General features: G+C 40.2%; 1 protein-coding gene across 5 annotated transcripts in view; it reads right to left on the bottom strand.

Annotated features, from left to right (window-relative positions):
* RNF145 (ring finger protein 145) overlaps positions 1-19,976 on the bottom strand; it is a 40,520-nt gene that overhangs the window by 1,864 nt on the left and 18,680 nt on the right. For all 5 annotated transcript variants that reach the window (XM_001233172.7, XM_046900439.1, XM_015293896.4 and 2 more), the window contains 7 exons: positions 15,173-15,264; positions 10,500-10,735; positions 7,529-7,704; positions 5,450-5,590; positions 3,994-4,176; positions 1,943-2,090; positions 889-1,245 (listed from right to left, as the gene is read on the bottom strand). In XM_001233172.7, the coding sequence (XP_001233173.1) occupies positions 889-1,245; positions 1,943-2,090; positions 3,994-4,176; positions 5,450-5,590; positions 7,529-7,704; positions 10,500-10,735; positions 15,173-15,264 (1,333 nt within the window). The remainder of the gene's footprint in view (positions 1-888; positions 1,246-1,942; positions 2,091-3,993; positions 4,177-5,449; positions 5,591-7,528; positions 7,705-10,499; positions 10,736-15,172; positions 15,265-19,976) is intronic.

The raw sequence follows: 19,976 nt of genomic DNA, 5'->3' as shown, positions 1-19,976 counted from the left end.
AATATTATTACACTTAAATAAAAGGATTTGTTGGATAAGAGTTGCTGGATTAGTTGGCTTAAGAAAACCGTGCAAAGTGAAAACCAGCAAACTTACAGATGTAACAAACAAATTGAATTATGCTCTCAGAGAAAAGACTCACATGTTACCACTCTGGTGTTTTAAACATTGCCATTCAATCTGGCAGCAGTAGTTACACTCTTCAAATAATTCGTATTCAAGTTTGGAATCAATCCAATTGCACCCTATTAAACCTAGGGTAGTTCTTTCATTGTCATATATAGCTACAATTTGTATCCAAGGGAAAGAGACTCTGGAGCTGGAGGTGTGATAAAGATATTACTTTCAGCATTCATTTCTAAGGTCCTTACTTCAGCTGTCTTACATTAGATAGACCCATAACCTTTTGATAATTAAGTTTCTGTTATAAAACTGACATTGCACATGAAGTGGAAGTAGCAGTGTCTGCGGAGACTGAGCTGCTTCCAAGGATGAATAAGAAATCAGCTACTTGAGTACACACTGCCTTTCAGTAACAGAATCTTTCACTAATGAAGAAAGGGCACACTCGCTATTGCTACTGAGAGCAGCTCAACCCAAACGTGAGAGCTTCAGAGAAACTCAAGGTCATGGTTTGTTAAATAACTAGAGAGAAAAATAGAAAGTTTAAACATATCCAAATTAGTTTTTAGACATAAAATCCCAATGCCAAAACTCTAAATCAATTTAGAAAAGCAGAAAACTGGATAATCCAAGTAATTTATTAAGCACAAACGTTACCCATTAAACATAATTCAAGTGACCTATTTTATTAGCGGCAGACCAAACACAACAGACAGTCCAGAGGTATTTAAATTCAAGTCAGCATTTTGATACTTCTATTCTTACCTGGTAGCAGATGGCACAGATATCGTTGTGTTGCTCCAGCTGTTCTTTTGTGGCAGTGGGCAGTGACTTGATCTTATTCACAGCATCTCTACGAAGAAGGAAGCTTTTCCACCCCAGTTGGGCCCGCAACCACACATTGTAGTAGGAGTGAATGAAGATGATCACAGAACCCATGACAGTCCATTCACCAAAGACAGTTTCTGAGACACCATATGCCACCACACACAGAGCAACAAGGAACTCCAGCAGCCGGTACGTGCCATTTACATAATAAATCACATCGTCCATATTTTCAACTGGTTCTTTTCGGAACTCTTCTACCATAAACAAAACATAAATGAAGAGTGTCCCAAGCACCTGTAAGGCAGTGCAAGACCATTAGCTCAGCATACAATCCCGAACTGGAGCTTCAGTTATACAGCATTACCTATTGAGCTCTCTGCACACACACACTGCTCTCAAATCAGACTGAGGGCAGGCAAGTCTCGAAGCAGCAAAACTGTTGCTGAACTTCAAGACAAACAAAAGCCACTTCTCATAAAGCATTTGCTCTTGCTCTCATGTGCTTCCCCTTCTAAGTGTTTTCCTGAGCCCAAAACACAGCTGAATTGATTAAATAAAAATGTTAAGCATCACGAGGGACGATTTAATAAATTAATTACAAGAAAATCTTATAACAATAATACTCACAGTATGAAACACTTCCAGTATTTACAGTACTGTGTCTTGAGCAGCAAATTACTTTTAAATAACCATCACTACACAACAACATATAAATGAGTGCTCTGGGAAATGTTGGTTTTTTTATTGTGATACATATGCCCTCAGAAGCCTCCTGGCTTTACAATTCAAAATAGGCTTCCACTCACCTACGTTCTCAGCCAACCCTTAGGAATTCCTTAGCCACAGATACAGAATAGATTTCATATCATATCTTGTACTTCTGCCCTTTTGTCAGCCCCGTTCTATTCTGATCATGCATTTTCTCTCCTAGAGAGACAGGATCACAACAGTTAAGGCAGTGATTCTGTTACTACAGGACTAACATTCTTACCTGAAGAGAGGTTAGGATACTGCTGGAGATAATGATCAACAGCCAGAAATCCATGTGGAAGAACTGACAAATCATGTAGGCCATGTACGCAGGGAACACAAGTAAGAACAAACAGAGGCTGACTGCTCGGAAGTGCTTCCACAGACTCCTGCAAACAACACAATAGGTTTTCATTTTTTTTTTTAAATCAGAGGTGAGTACCAAAATAAGAACAGGCTCACCCCTGGATGTAAGCACATTAGATGTTTGCTTGAGGCTTAAACTTCTTGAAGGGAGTTTTTATGTTACTTGAGCACAGTCTCATTCCCAGCATGCGTGCTAACAACATACACACTCTGAAGAGATCCCTCTTATCTGATCTTCACTGTTTTAACACAAATACAAGATTATGGACAAAAAAATCATCTACAGTAATTGTCCTATTGGGTCAAGTCAGAGGTTAGACAAATTAAGTACCTAAGATACTAGATATCTTAAGATACCTAAGATACTTAGATATCTTATCTTAGTCCACTAAAAAAAAAACTTAAGTATGTTTTTAATTGTTTATACACCCTCCAATATAAACACAGTTCTCCCAAAATATTTACTTATTACAGTGCTTCAATGTCTTTTTGCTAACAAACGAGGCAAAGGTATTTCTTCTCACCACCAGACTTAACCCTGCTGCCTTCAGAAGTATATTCCCCAGCTACTGGGATTTGAGGAAGAAGAGGCAGATATATGTGTTTTACTCCTCTTTATCACTTTCTTCTTTCCCATCTCTCTCCCAACATAAATACATCATCAACTTCTTATACTCAACCATTTGCAAAGGCTTCCAGAGCATCTCCAATAATTACTGTGCTACCCCTACATGGTACTCAGGTTGTATTTTCATCTAACTCTGGTAATGAGGTATTGAGAAATTGGGAACACTGGGAGAATGAGACGGTAGCAGAACCTGGCTAATTTAACACAGTCTGAGAAAACATCAGAATGTTACTGTAAGGTTCGTAATTCTCTGTCTGTGGGCAAAGGAAAGAGGGAGAGCTGAAGAGGAATTTATCTTGATCTGAGTTAATTTAGAACTGCTAGAGACATTTGGCAGATGAGAGACCAAAACTGCAGTCATCACAGGCTGCCTGATTAAGCTGGGCAGATGCTCATATCCTGGCTCTACTCCCTCTCCCTCTGTTAGTATATTTTAAAGTTAACATTGCTGCAGGACAGTGGCTACAAGTAGCCTCTAAGCTATACAAACTCTCCACACATAAATAAACATTCTTTCTTTCTTCCTTACTTACAGGCTATGAAAAAGAAAAAAAAAAAACACAAGCAATTAACAAAGATGCAAACACAATCAGAATATAACAAAACCAGATACTAATAAAGCTCTTCAAAACACAAATTGAACTTAACGACAATCCCACACAATCAAAACATCTGGTACTCTAATGTAAGCCTTCTACATCTTATTTCCTGCCAATAAACCCTATTAATTTGGGATCACTGTGTCACAAAAATATGGGTTTTGGAATATCTAACACAAGGTCATCTCTAGATACATCCTCAATAGCAGTCTGAGATCACTGCATGAGAGGGAATTCCACTCAACTGCAGAGGAAGGTAAGCAAAATCCACAGAATGGAGTGGTGGGAAGAAAACACAGGCTTTGGAGTCCTGGATTTGCTTAACTGAAAGCACAGTCTTGCTAGGGGGAGTAACCTCTGCAGTGCTGAAGAGCGGACAGCCAGCAGCTGCAGAGCAGCATGAGCTTACGCATGCTGGATGGACTCTTAAGCAGAAGCAGGTGACCCAACTCACCTTCATTTGCCAGCATACAACATGCTGAATAGCATTACTGTGTGCACATGAAGGAGCAGTATGGAGAGAGAAAAACTAGAGAATTTAGGCTAGAAATCTGAAAACAGAAAAGACAAGACATGATTTATGTCTACATATACACGTTTTATAAGCTACTAAAAATCCCAATCAGGCCATTAATGACCAATTTACTATCTCCTAAACCAGCCCTGAGTAACTTTCAGCTTAGGAAACCAGTCTCTTACTTGTCTCTTGAGGCTCCCAGTGCCAGGACAATGGGATCAGCAATTTCCAGCATGGACTGTAGTATGGATGCCACCACAATGAAAAGAATAATACTGAGCAGGAACGCCCGATGCACAACTTGGAGCTCAATCAAACCTGTCTGCACAGCCAGGATCAGAAGTGTGACTCCTTCAGTCATTCCCCTGCAGACCAACATAATTAAGAAAAAGAACCACCATATGCTTCTGTGTCACTGTTGGTTCAAAAATGTATCCAGAAATACCTGTAAAGAAGTTGTTTCTTCTAGAACCCTGCAATTGCTACCTTTGGTTTTTTTTGTTGGCTTTTTTTTTTTTTTTTTTGGCTGTTACTGATGTAACTGTTTAGGTTTTAACCACACAGGAATCTTTCCAGAAACACTGAAGAACTGATGGTTAGGAAGAAGCAACACATAGGCTACACCCAGCCCAACCGACACCAAGGATAGCTCCTCCAACACTTGATGGACCCAGAGGAGGTCTTAGAGGATGAATCCACCAGCCTCAGCACTGCCTACACAAGCCCAAAGCAGCACTGCTAGGTCTACAAGCTAGGCACCAGCCAACCTCAATCCTGGATTACCACAAAGACCCTCTCCACCTATTACGTTTACTCATCATCACATTCCTGTCTGTCTTTTGGTCCTGGTGAAACATCTTAAATTTATCACCCCACCAACCCCAAGTTCAGGAAAACTAGTAGATGACCTCCAGGCAGCACATTTCAGCACCCTACACAAAGCAATCACAGTATGGGCCACTTAGAACTGCATGTTTCCCTAAAAGATGCTTTCATGCAGAGTACTCCTGGGCAAGCCCAGTCCATACTCGTTATCACAGACATTTTGGAACTGAAAATGTAAAACACTCTTTTGCATACTGTCTGAACTTTAGTCTTGAGCTAAAGTTGGAATAACTAAAAACATGGATCCTTACACAGGATCCCAACCTCATAGTGGAAAAGAGCATTAGGAGAAGGTCAGTTCCTATATTTTGGATATTTCCCATAGTTCCTTATAGGCAAACCATACAACGTTGTCATTTAAGACTCTAAGATTAGTAATGTTTCACACATGACTACAGGGTAAATGAGAAAATGTAAATGTGAAGCGCTTATATCATCCAAGCAAGTGAAAATTTTCCAGTGACTCATATTAATGAAGGTACTAAGATAATCAAAATGTGGAATTTTAAATCCCACGTAACAGCCCTGAATATGTTACAGAAATAAACCATCTCCAAAGAAGTCTGTGATAAGCTGTATTTTCACCTCAAATCCTTCCAATATACAGAAAGGTTGGTGTACAGAAAGTCTGTCAAGGATAGCCAAGCGCTCTTAAGTTATAAAACAAAAAAATCCCCACAACTCTATATCAATGCTATTTATATACCTTTTTGTCTTTCTCTTTTTAGACCCTAGGCACTATGACACACTTACCTATTCATAGCAGGATCATTCATGAATGCTCGGTAGCCCTGCAAGTAAAACTTGCAGAGAGTCAGAACTCCCAGAGCAACAAAGGAGACAGTGAAGACCAAACCCAGCAGCGAGTATGGAGTGCTACAGCATTCTGCAATACTGAGAAGAGAGAGAAGAAAAAGACAAAATGAAAAGTATCATCAATTAAAAGCAATGTGATGAGTTCTCCCCACGCTGTCTTAAAGGTGTGAACTGTTCCGAAAGCACAACTGGACTAGCTTAATGGAAGTATTAAAAGGTACTACAGCAGTTAGCAGAGCTTTCAGGTTGGAGCCTGGGCCATGCAGTTTGTCTTGTACTGCTCCCTCCAGTCCTTCTCCACCGCTGTGCCACACGGTGGCACTGTGTCCTGCCTGCAGAGGTTTTTCACAGCCAAACGGCAGCTGAGCCCCAGTGCACCTGGGTGGCTAGCTGAAATTTCAAACAACTACCACAAGCAGAGCTAAAGCAGATGGATTCACTTAAGGCACTTTTCCACTCAGATCTGCAATAGTGCAGGCAAATGTCAAAGCGATAAACACCGTTGGATGACCAGACTTTTTCAGCAGTGTCCACGGGCAACAGTTGTCTTTCAAAGGGTTGTGTCAGAAGCAGCAAGACAAGGAAGAATATTCTCTCTCAGCTGGGTTTTTCCTTTATTTTGCTACAACAGTAAGGTACCAAAGACTGAGACTTCTGAATACCTCCGATAATACCAAGAATAGCAGACTTCCTTCAGCTCCCTTACCTTAAGGCTGCTCTTTTATTGATCCTGGCATTGCATTATTTGGAGAAGCATAAGCCTCAGGGTACACTTGGGCTCCTACGAAATGCAGCTGCCAGAGCACCGAGAGCACAGTGCAGAACACCACATGTCCCAACACTCAATGAAGAGCTGTCAGCCAGGGATTACACACCTGGAACTCCTCAAATACACAACCCCAGGTAACAGCACATCAACACCTCCATTCATTAAAAAATAATAATAATAAAAAGATCTTAGCTTGTTCACCAGAATAGAAGTCCTTTATGAGAGAAATTATGGTGGTCAAAAATGTGTCATGCTAATTAACCAACTGAGGCGTGAACCAGTCCAGCAGCTTGAAAAGACAAAAGTGCTTTGAGGAAAAATATCCTTCAAAAATAAGCAAAGCACAACCAAGAGACGTTTACTTTGTTTTAATGACTACTTGAACTGGAGATCTCCTTTGACAGCAGCTCATAACAGAGTATTTTGAAGTGTTTACATACACTATTTGCAGAGCTTTTGGTAAGCCTTCCAGTTCTGTCTATTTACTAACCTGAGCAGGGCTGATAAAGCTTTCAAGTGTTCCTTTCAGTCAAGGCAGTGAGAAATAGATATTTAAATACGGTATTTCTGCAGTTTGAGGAACTCTAAGTTTTGTTTACCAGAAAATAAGAATCTTGGCCATTCTGACTAATGATCAATCTTTTTTTCCCCTCTAGAGTAATTTTACTATCCTTCTTAAACTTATTTCCACATGATGTTCCATTCAAGGGCCCCATAGGAGCTTAAGAGCTCACAGAGAAGCCTGAAGAGCTCAGACTTATGTTTATGTATTAACCACAAGTTTATAAATTGTCCCAAAGAGCTAACCTCTTCAAAGCATGTAAAAAAAATCCCAGCAGTTATATAGTCAAGGAAAAGATTTGAGAGGAACACCAAGGACAGTGAAACATACAGATTTTTTTTTTTTAAATAGCAAATACACATACAAGAACTTTCCAGTCTGGTAAGAACAGACATCACTCCCGCTTTTATAGAAAAGGTAAGAAGTGTGCTCTTCTTATTTCCTCATCAAAGGAATTTTTTCTTCCTTTGGGAACTCTCCCCCAGTTCCACTGAAATTGTCTGTCCTAAACATAACAGATGCCCCTGAAGCTTCACAGGGACAGTATACATTGTCTCTGCAGTAAGGAGAGGTATTTGCTGGGCATCCAATGCAATGAAGCCAATCTACTTACATAGTCACTAAAAGAGATGTTTCAGAACATACTCAAAAAATAACAACAGCTATGTACAGACTAGTTAATTACCTTGTCAAGAAGAGGAAGAGAAGCCTCTCTCTTGAGGCTGGCTGGTCCCGTGTACTGAAATAGGAATAGATCTGGAGAGCAAATAAGACCAACCAGAACACCATGAAAAGAACAGGGACCACCAGTTGGTTCCACAGAGACATCCCCAGAGCCAGCAGACCATACACTTCCACCACCTGGGCAAGACAGAAAAAAAACACAGTTTGTTATTTGTTCACATCATTTATGGTTTGATAACAAAAAGCCACAATAAAACTAAGGGCAATACACACTGCATTAGCCATCCCAAAGCAAAAAATGGGGTCAAGCGAAAGCCTGACAAAGGGAAAGCCCACACTCAGCAGTGACAAACTACTGTCTGATGAACTGTCTTACCCAAGTAAGAAGAAATACCTGATTGCACAACAAACCACCAGAAATGCCCCTTCCTCGGGATAACTGCCTTGGAGCTGCTGTCTGCTGCCCCCTCTCAGCTCACACACAACCCACAACTCACCACACACACTAGATAATGAAATATGAGCCAGAGCACTTCAGCACAGTAAATCTGTTTTGCTGATCTGTTTTAAAGGGGACACTAAATACCACAGCCATTTTATATTTAAATATCTCCAGATGAACAGGTATCAAACTTCTGACTGCTCCCAGTCAACTAAGAGTTCTGAAGTTCACAGTTAAAAGCTATTTCAGAAGACTCTGAAGTTCAATTACATCTTTTGCACTGCAACAACTGAATTATAACACAACCGTTCTCTGGAAGCTGGAACTTCATACAGCTGGACTTCACAGAAAGGATCAAAAGGAGATCACTCATAACAACTATTTCCTCATCACCTGCTTACCACAATGGTGTAAAATCTGTAAGAGCTAGCAAACTCAAGAAATAGTTGTTATTTTAACAAAATCTTCAAGAGTTGCCTACTCAGTGTTTTGTGACAAGTGTGAGGGATGTTAGGTTCACAGGACCTGATGCAGCATGGACTGTGGCTGATGGACAAGCAGTGTGATGCTGGCAGGGACACGGTGCCAAGCTCCTCCTTTTAGCTTTGTGCACACTTGTCAAGGAACTGAATCTGCCCACAGGAGACTCCCTTGGCCTGGCACCAAGCCAAGCAATCCTGTGCAGCTCCTGGCACAGCGCTCCATCATGTTGGAGACAGGTCATCCGTGCTTATAATGTAGATTAATAACCACGAGGCATTTCTGGCCATCTTCTGCTGCAAGTAGGCAGCCACACTTCTGGACCTGCTTTTAAATTACATCACCAGACACGGGATGAACTACACACACATGCAGAAAACTGCCTTGGTCCACTGGTTAGGGCTATCTCCACGTTCAAGAAATATGCTGCTGAACATCCTAATATTCACTGAGTTTTACCATCGATATCAAGACAGCAATCCATTTCAGCCTACAACAGCAGTGAAGTCACTAATATCAGGACAAAGGCGTCACTGACAGCTATCTACCACACAAGGTCAGGGCATCCTAAAGACGTGGAGACTTGTAAAGCAGCTGCACTTAAAATACAATTCTGAGCAAATAAGAACACAACTATTTCTTATCTGCAGCTAAAATCTTCATATAACATTTAAGTGTTTTATACTTAGTGTCTAATAAAACAGTAGATACATGAATCAAATCCACATCAGATTTGAATTTGACATCAGGAAGCTACACTCTGCAGGTGTTCATGCATATAGAATATGGAGGTGCTGGTTCCACCCTGTTTCAAGTCTTCAAGTAGTACAGAAGAGGAGCATGTTTTATCCCACATAGTACTGCTCTCTCCCTTGTAAAGGAAGTGGTAAGCATGATTTTCATATTCCTGCTGGACAACATGGATATTGAGGCTTTGCCAATCAGCTCCTGAACTTGTTTTAATCAGTAAATCTACAATCTAGTTGTGGACAAGATCAGACCATGTTAAGTGCTGTACAAGCAAGGAAGGATAATCTTGCTCCTAAGACCAATTACACACAAAATAAATAATTAGACAATAATGATCAACATGACAGGCTGAGACTTTGGCATGCCAGAAACCTACTGCTGCCAAGTTCTGGTTTGTATATGACATATGACAGCAAAGAATAGCTTTAAAGATGGTTCTGAAAGAGCTTAACAGGTTAGTTTTCAGGCTGCTTCCAGAATGAAGAAGCACAAGGCAGAAAACCAAAGGCTTGCTTTGAAAAAACTCCAGCATGTGGTGAGAGGAGAACTAGTGGGTCTGCTAAAATTAAACAACTATTTTTTTTTATACTGAGATATATGAAAGGATATATACTCACATTTTATTTTTATATAAATACCGTAAGGCATAATCTTTCTGTAGAATTAATAAATCAGTTTCTCAACCAAATATATATTAAATGTATTTATTGGATGCCAAAGCATTAACAAAAGGGATGTGTGTCAGATCAGTCCTCTCTGTTTCTGGTAACTCCTGTTAGAGCTCTCTGAAATGCTGCTTTTCTGAAGAAAATACCAGACTTTTCAACCTTTCACATCACAGTCTAAGCCACAGTCAAAATCACTCCCAATTAAATGCTACTATGATTATAAACATTTTTTCCATACAAAAGGTATTTCCTGAAATGAACAGCTACTGTAATTAATGTCTGGAAGGACCACGCACACTTCATAAGGCTCTAGATAAATTCCATCCTACCACAGCCCTGTCTTTTAGCTTGGATTTGTGAAGGACTAAGTAAAATCCAAGTGAAGTCAACCTGCTCAACTAGCCAGTATAATTCAGGCTAATGCCTTAACTGCTCACTCATATAAATTGTAAGCTACCCTAAATTAAAGAAAGAGGATGCTATGGGTAGGAACACAACTGACTTACTAAGAAAACATGAGCTCACACACAAAAACAGGCACACAGAAAACAGCCAAACTACTTTTATTTATTACTTCTTTCCTGCAAAAATGCTCATGCCCAGGAGAATAAAATTGTTCCATTCTGTCTTACCTGGACAAGCTCTCTGTATGCAGATTTCGCCAAGTTATAGGGCACCAGAAGATTTGATCCCAGAAAGTAGAGAACTTCCAAACCAGTGAAAATCATAGCAAATTTGTTGATGATGACAATGGTTTCCAACGGGACCAGGCAGAGCCGTGCCAGCAGAGGGAGCATGTGAGCAGAGAAGAGCCAGATCTGTTTTGTTTTCATGACGCAGGAGCAGAGCGTACATACCACCAGCTGACCTGAAAACACGACAGTCTTTTATAATCAAGCTGATTATCCCCTTCAGAAAAAACGTATTTTAATTCGTTATCTTTCCATAACACAGTTATCAACATCCGGCATATTATGACAGCTCTAACTAGGACATATCTGTTATGAAACCAGTCTCCTCTGCATTGTTTGCTAGGTCACAAAACTTACCATTTTCAAACTACGCCAAGTGTGTGCTTTGCAGATTAGTAAAATGCAAGCCCAAAGCACATCCAGAATCACGGTCAAATTAATACAAAGTCCCAGGAATAAATCACACGGAGGATAACTGGGCAAGTCATCCCTCTGGTTTCCACATCCCCAGCTCAACCTGTATTGGTGAGCACAGCAGCAGCATTTCTGAAGCCCAGCTATAAGACTATTTCATCCTGATCTATTAAAATAATTTAAAAAAAAAAGTAATCAGAGGTCCCAAATGGCTTTTAGAACAACAATATTTACACTGTCAAGAGGAATTACCAACCAAGAACAACAAGAGACAGCCAGGTCAGCAGCTGAGATTTCAATAACTTCATAACGCCCCGGGGCAGTTGCTCAAAATTATCACTGAACCTTGCAAGTGACAGATAATTAACAACTAAATTCTCTTAACCAGTTGGCAGGGCAGAGGGACATCTTTCCTGCACACCCAGAGATCTGGGAGGCAGCATTTCTACAGCAGCCCACTCCAGTTTAACTCTCCCATTACGGTCACTGGAACTTGTACCCTTTATCTCAGAGGAAGTAGCATGGAGACAAACAAACATCATCTGGGTAAGAAAAACTCTCACGCATCACTTTGGGTAAGAAACTGGGGTTCTCCAGTGATAAAATAGGACCTGTGATTCTAGTCTCATCTGATGAAACAGCAACACTTGCTTTCCTCCTGGCATAACATGCTGAGTATGCTCATCATCCCTCCTGCGTGTTCTGTTTTCCACCTTTTCAGTTTATACACTCATTGGAAGTTACTTGTCATGGGAAGAACTGTACACCAGCAAAAGAAGCATGTGGACATTCCCTCTTGAGGCCCTGATCTCCTTTCTGCAGTCTGTATTTAGTCAGTTCTCAGAAGAGGCCTGAAACGACAGTGGAGCTTGCAATGACAAGGACATACTTCCCATCTTTAACTGGGGCAGCTGCCCCTTTGCTCAGGACAGTCTCTCTGTGTTGCACACCATAGTATATTTCCAAGTAGGGCTGTAAATAGTGAGATATCATCTACAATTTGCAGTTTCAGTCAGAAGGAATCGGTTTGGAACTCATATCAAATCACCAAAAAAACTTAATGCTCAAACTATCTGCTAAGACTAGCAAATCCAATGGAACAGTCCACTCTGCAATCTTAAGATGCTGTGGATTGAAAACCACAGACAGTGACAATGAATATGGAATGCTCCTGCAGGACTTTATGCTTCTCTATTATGGAATGAGGCAATGAGGAAGAAATCTACTGCTTTAAGTTCCTGCCCATTCTTTTCGCCTCCCAAAACCTCCACAAATACATTAAACATAGCCAGGGACTCTCAGGCAGTAAGCTAATGGAAAATGTACAGTAAGTGAGCCCATGTGGTACTGTTGCTGTTCAAACCACATTTAGAAGGGAACTCTCTATTTCATCCCGTTTTAAAAAGCTGATGTTAACAAATTTCCTGGTTATGACATTAGCAGCTTGGCAAAAAGCAAGATGCCTTGAAGTTACTGCATGCTCCCACTACTGAGCATTGAGAACCAAGAGAAAACAAGACTCCACAGTAGCACTACTTCCAAAACCATGCAGCTTTGTAACATCCACAGCTGACATTCTCACAAGGTGACACACTCACCCAAGAGACAATTCAAAGGCATTTATTCCTCCCACCCAGCACTTCAGAGCATATTGGTAACCCTGTTTAACAGTCATTGGACTGAGCTAGATTTGGGGGAAGAACCGACTGTGAAAGGCAACTCAAAAGGCGCTCATGAAAAAAGGCATTAACAAAGATTAAATGTGTGACCCAGGTGGTGCATTGTACATCAACCCCTTTACTGTGACCACAGCTTTTAGGTAACAGAGCTCTATCAGCATCACGATTGTTGCCCCATGCACTTGTCTCAGTGCCTTTGCCAGCAGCGCTGCACCACAATGCTCTGGCAGAACATACAAAAAACTGGAGCAAATCACCTGCTTGTTCTTTTTGCTGTGAAGATGGCAGTTCAGCACAGCATGCTCCTGAGACATGGCAGAATGCACTGGATAAATACCTTGGTATGTAAAAATTTAACACAGTATTTCATAGTTACACAAAACATTGTCAAATCTCAAAGTCCACTTCTATAGAACTTCCCCAGAGACCACCAGTTGCCATCAAGATTAAAATCACACTTTCATGTTGGCTTTGGGAGAACAAGGAGGACTAATAGTGAGGATATTAAATACATTAACATACACATACTTGTTAGTGTAGTCACAGCTACTTCTGAAATACAATTACAATAATCAGACATTCTAGTCTGCCACCCAGTACAACAAAAAAGCTGTACTGGACAAAAACACAATTGTCTTCATCGCTTATTTTTAATCCATATTAAACCTGAATGATACACCATGGGATACTAATGGGTTTGACTCTTGGTTTAGTTTCTGTCTATATGTTACAGAATGGCATCATGACTCCTGACCTCTTTCTGCCTGCTGCTTTGTGAAGCTCCAAGGGATTCTGCTTTATCACGGAACCCTGCACTGCATCTAAGAGAGATTCAAAGAACTAATTACAAATATTTCCTTAGTGAAACATGCTAAAGGATTTATCTGTACCTTGATGTCCTATAAGACAGTAAATTTAACACACCTAGAAATCAGAAGAGAGAAGAAAGAACCTCAAAAGAAGATTTCCTTTCCTCAGAAAACACCAATGTTGTTTCTACAAAAATATTAAAAGCAAAGATAAATGCCACATTTAAAAGTGAAGATGCGGGCACAGAGGAGATGTAGATATTCTGGTAGACCTAACATACTGTAGTAAGTAAACCCATTTAAATCTTCCAGTAGCAGCTGCAAGCAAACAGAAAGCCTGCTGAGTTTTGCCAACAGTGCACGGCTGACTAAATCTGTCAATAATCTGATGAAAACCATAGACCTTAGTGAAAGGAATTAGGGAAGATTTCTCTTCTGAGTTTGGCTTATATCTAAAATACACATGGTGCATGTGTATTCCAATATCCTCTCAGCAGAGCATATGGTATGGCACAGCATCCTTAATGCTGAATTTATTCTCTTCCAAAGTTCATTAGGGAGGGAAAGGTAAGAAGGAGCATAAAAAGCCCAATTCTTCACGATTTCTTTGAGATTTTTAGGAAAAGGAGTCATCTCTGCCACTAATAAAATAATCTAAATATAGTTTTGTGTTGTTACTCCTTAATGTTTTAATTAGAAATATCCCTGGAACTAGGTTGGAAAACAAAAAAGCTGCCTGTAGTTCCATGCACACATCCACAAATCTATTTCACTTGTGTTTTTCCCTTTTTCTAAGAGTATGGTAATGCTCACCTATAAAGCCGATACAGAATAAATGCTTGCACAACCACTTCAAAGACAAAAGCATTACAAATGTTACTACTGAAATTTCTGCGGTACCTCCCATCCAATACGATCCAATCATTCTGAATCAGACTGTGAGTCTGAAACGAACACAGAGACAGAATGCTACATTTAAGAAGCACAACTCTAGAACTGGTAAACACAGAAGCACTAAAGAATATTAGTACTATTTTTTGAGAGAAACGATATGCTGTCAGTTAAGTGACTGGCCGATACAAACTGAAGTGAACTGAGATACATGAGATCCTTGAATCTCTCTCCCTGCATTCCTCATGCTTTGATGCTTTGACAGGGGTAGACAGGGATACAGAGGCAAAACTCAAAAGCTTTCTTTTAAGAATAACTCCTATGCTGCCTACTATGGTAAATCACCTCCTATAAGAACTGCTTATTGTGAAGCTTTCACCCAAAGTCCCAGGCATGAACTTAAAGTGCTTCTACAAGAACATACTCACCAACTACTCGTCCTACTCCACCAAAATAAAACACACTTTTAATTTCAGTCCCATATGTCATCAACAAACATGATTTGCAACAAAGTGCATCTTTACAACAGCATGATAGATTAAGATACCCTTATGAATCTCAAGCACTTGAACCTATCATTAATTTTTAAAAATCCCCAGAGATCTAGAAAATACTTTAATGCTATAAATAAGAGAGTATTAGTAATTTAGTGGAATATAGAGAGTCAGGTAGGACGTACACAGAACTCCATATCTCCTGCATATTAACAGCGACTAGTGTGATAGAGAAATTTGAAAACAAGAGGCAAAACATGCCTAGGTTTCAACGAAGAGGATTAGGCAGAACTCTCTCCTGCATCACAAATATTTAAGTCACTTACCTACTAGTGCAGTCATGAAACGATTCATTGAGAGAGGCTCCACGTACATTGGCCCTTCATATCCTGATTCTAATTCACTTCTCACGTAATCCCTAAAAAAAATAAAACCACAAAGTATGTCCGATCAGAAGGATCTTAGTACAAGATGCAATTTATTCATCCACACACATTGAACTTCAGTGTACATTACAGATAACTAAGTAAATTTCAAAAAGCAGTATTAGCATGGCTGTTATGGCAGCCTCAGTGATCGAAGGATCTAATTGGAGTACGACTTCAGCAACAGGCGTATTAGCTGTAATTAGACTCACTGTCACAGCCATAAAAGTCCTCTGGGACATCCAAGCTGCTCTTCAGCATGGCCTGAAACTGCTTATTGACAAAGCCTCTTAAGCATCATTTCATTTTTAGGTTTCCTTATTAAGTGTTCTTTTTCCTAATTATGTTTTTTTTTTTTCCCCACTAGAATCATGTGGAAAGGTCCTCCAATTAAAGGAACAAAGGGTTTTGCTCCAAATAATCTCTTTGCACTGAATTCAAAATTAGCTATGAAGGAACAGTGACAGTCGTGGAAGAGTCAGGGACAGGGCTGCCTCATAATCCCTTTAACCATCAGGATTTAAAAATTGAGCTCAGGGGGACCAATAGGATACCCTCAAACTGATAGAGCACTACTGAAGATACAGTGAGATAATATGAGAATGGGACAGAACTTTTATAACTTTTCCCTGAGATAAGGTGGGCTAGGAGGATGAGCTCAGGCAATCAAAGAAAGAAAGAAGAATCCCATGGAGAGCAGGCATTTTTCCTGCTGCTGGCAATCATCCATCGGCTCCACTGTAAGTGGGCTAACCTACGTAACAGCAAAGTAAATCAAATATGAACTTCATATGAAGAGCAAACACTTTGCACTTTCTGAAGATAATCCTGGAACAGCACAGCAGTAATTCTCCAGTGGCTCGTTAATCCCCTGCCATGAGACAGCAGGCGACACTCGTGACCCATTGCATCCAGAGCTCCAGCTCTCTCTTCTGCACTCCCTACATAGCTGCTGCACCTCTGTTACACACCACCTACTCCTGAGGCCCCACGGTCTCTGCCAACCCCATCCAGTCACTCCCGTTTGGCTGCAGCCCCAGGAATGCTGGGCAGACACACTCGATCTGACCCTGCACGGAGCCAGCAGGGTATTTGCTAGAGAGGCCAGGTGCTTCACTTATGGTGTAGTTCTTTACATCAGTGAGCAAGCCACGCTCACTGGGAACAGATGCAGTCAAAGCGGAGCAAGCAAGGCTGGAAATCACAACCAATTTAAGAATTGCTCTTCATATTTCAGGGCAGAAAAAATATGCAAAGGAATGCTACTGGATGCATTCACTTCTCTCCAGAAATATGAAAAAATACTCTAGCTCTAGCACCACTTCACCACTCCAAACTAAGGTATTCACACATTCATTTACAAAAAGTCTCTGGAATTTGAGAAATAAATCTCAAAGTACTTAAACAAACACTTCAAAGCCCCTTCTTCATATTTGACAGCGCTGCCTATGCAGTGCAGCTTTACAAGTGTCACAGTGTATGCAAGGTATGCAGGTATGGGCTCTTTAGACTGTAACCTACAATACCTACAATCAAAAACACGAGGATGGAAAAGGCAGCTAACAGTTCAACCTAGGTAGAACATCCCCCTTGTTATCAAGCCAGTGCAAGGGTTTGGTTGGTTGGTTTTCAGCCTTCAAACATCCACACAGATGTAATCTCTGGGACAAAGTTGGGCATTTTTTTTTTCTTTCCAGCTGCAGAAAGCACTTTCTCTCAGCATTTGCAAAACGAGAAGGATAATCTATCAGTTACAAAGGGAGAAAAAAACACCACCACAGATTGCATACAAATTTGCAACACGCTGAAGATGGCTTTTTTTATTACCAACATCATGCACCATCCTGAAATTGAAGGTGAAAACGATGGTTATTTCTAAACTGCTGGAAGGAAAGCAGTGAAGACATCTAACTTTTTCTACATCTGCCAGGAAACAGGTTACAAAATCATCCAGAACACCAACGGTAGCAAGAAAACCTTACACAACTTAGCTAAGACACCAACAAAGCTGCACTTACAGTCGTCTCTTTTATAGCAGGAACATGCCTGGAGATGACCCAAATCCTTTCAAGCTATATTTCTTGCCCTTGGCTGATTCAGTCATTCGCACAGAGGTGTCATACTTGGCTTCATTCTTTAAGTACCTCTCTTTAATTTAGATTTGCACACCTACCAGCTCAGAGAAGCAATGTTTTAAGGTCCCCTATATTTTTGAACATCATCTGTAGATGATGTCTGAGTAGGAAAAGTAATTATTCTCTTCCCACAAATACAAACGTGGGATCTTTTGGCACAGACACCAATCAAAAGATGCCTGGAACAGCTGCACTGCTACACAAGATGTTGAGAAGAACAAGAGCCCGCACTCAATTTTGAACAATTAAAGCTGTATGAAGCTGCAGCTTTTGTGTACATTTGAGAATCGTTCATTTTACTCCAGCAGTGTAAGAAAACATTAATACAATGGCTGAAACTGCATTATTGCTGGAGAAAATTAGGATGTAAAAATCAAGCTTAGATCAAATTGCCTGTTCTTCATTCTGTTCGTGTATTCCTAGCCTCACTTCATCAAACTGCTGGACTGTTACATGGACTGTCATGATTAACGTTGCTCTATAAAGGTGAAGAGATACAGTACAATCATTAATTGTTACAGAAAGCCAAGAAAGGTCTTCTGTTATTAAAAATATGCTTTGTAATTGACAAGCACAAGGCACAGTTGTTATTTTACTGAATTGAGTCATATTGCTGACACTTAATTTGACTAATTAATCTTTGCTGTTAACATCAAATACACACATACTTAACATTTTAAATGTCTACAGATACTCTGAAAATTAAAAATGTTTTAAGAACACAGATAGGACAGAATTCTATCTCTTGCTCCCTGCCTTTTCCTCCTTCTTTCCTCCTCCCAGCTACCTTCATCCCAAATCTTCCCCAAGCTCTGCCAGGTTCAACATCTGGGATGCAATGATAGCATCAATTAATATAATGCACATTCCATTTTATAGCATAAGTAATATTGTCAATTGCTTCATTTCTTTTACCCAGTTTTATCGTTGAAATTGGGGGGTTGGAGGGGGGAAAACGTGATCCTTTCAAGCAAGACATTCATGCAGCTACATATAAAAAAACAAACGTATGTTTTCTTTGTCAAGAGTGGCAGGGCTGTTTTTTAAAGCTGACTTCTTTTTTCCTAAACAGATGGTGAATTATCTCTATCCAAATTGCCAGGCTAACATGTGATGTATAAATGCAGTGCCGCCATGGACTCTCCAAGTGCTCACAAACATTAACTAATCAATCCTTACACATTAAGGTAATTCCTGGTTTTACAGCTGAGGCAGCAAATGCTAAGAAGTGTCTTGTCAAGGTCACACAGATCTGAAGTCTGAATCAGAGCTTAACTATAACATTCAGATCTTATTCCTAGACTTGCAGCTGAACCACAAGCTATTTCTGGGCTGGAAAAACAGCACTGATGGCTGCAGTCTTTCAGCAGCTCAGAATTTCCAGGACGCTGCAGAGTCACAAGTGCCAGCTGATTCTGGTCTTGTTCTAAAATCTGCATTAACCAAACTGGCCTCGCCTCAAGATGGGATCTCTTCATCTGTTTTAAATAGCCTCCCAACTGGTAATGTGTGCAAGCAGCACACACTGAGCAGATTTATTAGCAAAAAAATCAGGAAGAGTCTGCACACATAACTGTATGTCTCACTACGATCAGTCTGCTAAATAGAAACATCAGTTATAATTGGATAGCATCATTAATAAGAGGTTTAGCTCCAGCAACGAGAGTGTATCTGCATGTTGTTACACTTTACTAGCTTCATTATGAAAACTAAATGGATTCAGAAATTCTTTGGAAAACCTAATTCAGGTTGTATTCCCCATGTTACACAAAGGCTGTTGAAGAGCTCCCCCGGAGCAGTGCCTCTTTTCAAACCAGTCCATCTTATATCTAGGGAATGGATAAGCTCACTCAGAAGCTCTAGCTACACTTGCTTTGTTAAGTATCTAGGGAATAGCGCTGGACTATTTGAATCTCAGACATCTTTTAATTAAGTATTTTTGTGCCAGTTGATGAAAGATTTAATTAAAGTCTCCGTTAATACACTCCAGAAGCATCAAATACAGAAAGCTTAGTACAAGTGCACCAAACAGACCAAGCAATAGTTATCCAACATATTTAAACGAAGCCTTTAAATCCCAAATCTCAAAACATAATACCACTTACAATTCACACTATGGAGAAAAACAACTATAAAGATCACATTAAGGGATAGCACTATATTTATCAACCAAAATCCATACCACCTCTCTTTGACTTGAAAGATTCAAGGATCCAGAATGGCATAAGGATCCCTAGCTCTAGATGTTCTGGACCAAAGCCCTGGATCTGATGGGTTTCTGGTATCAGTTGTATTCTCACCTCAATACAAATACAATAAATAATGTTGAGGTTGCTTTTTCTAACAAGTAAGCCTCTAACTCTATGAGAAACACCCACAAACTGTATCTGTAAAAACTGAGGACTCCACTGAGGATGATAAAAAAAAAAATCCTCTTTCCTTCCTACCCAGTGGATAAGAGGTCTAATTTCTCTCTTGCACCCTCATCAGTTCAGGAAATTATTAACTGAAACTCTGACAACTGCAAGAGTTGCACACCAAGTTACCACAAAACCTTCGTGAACGCTTCC

Source organism: Gallus gallus, chromosome 13, assembly GCF_016699485.2.
Source record: "Gallus gallus isolate bGalGal1 chromosome 13, bGalGal1.mat.broiler.GRCg7b, whole genome shotgun sequence".
Lineage (NCBI taxonomy): Eukaryota > Metazoa > Chordata > Aves > Galliformes > Phasianidae > Gallus > Gallus gallus.
This window is presented reverse-complemented; position numbering and strand designations above follow the sequence as displayed.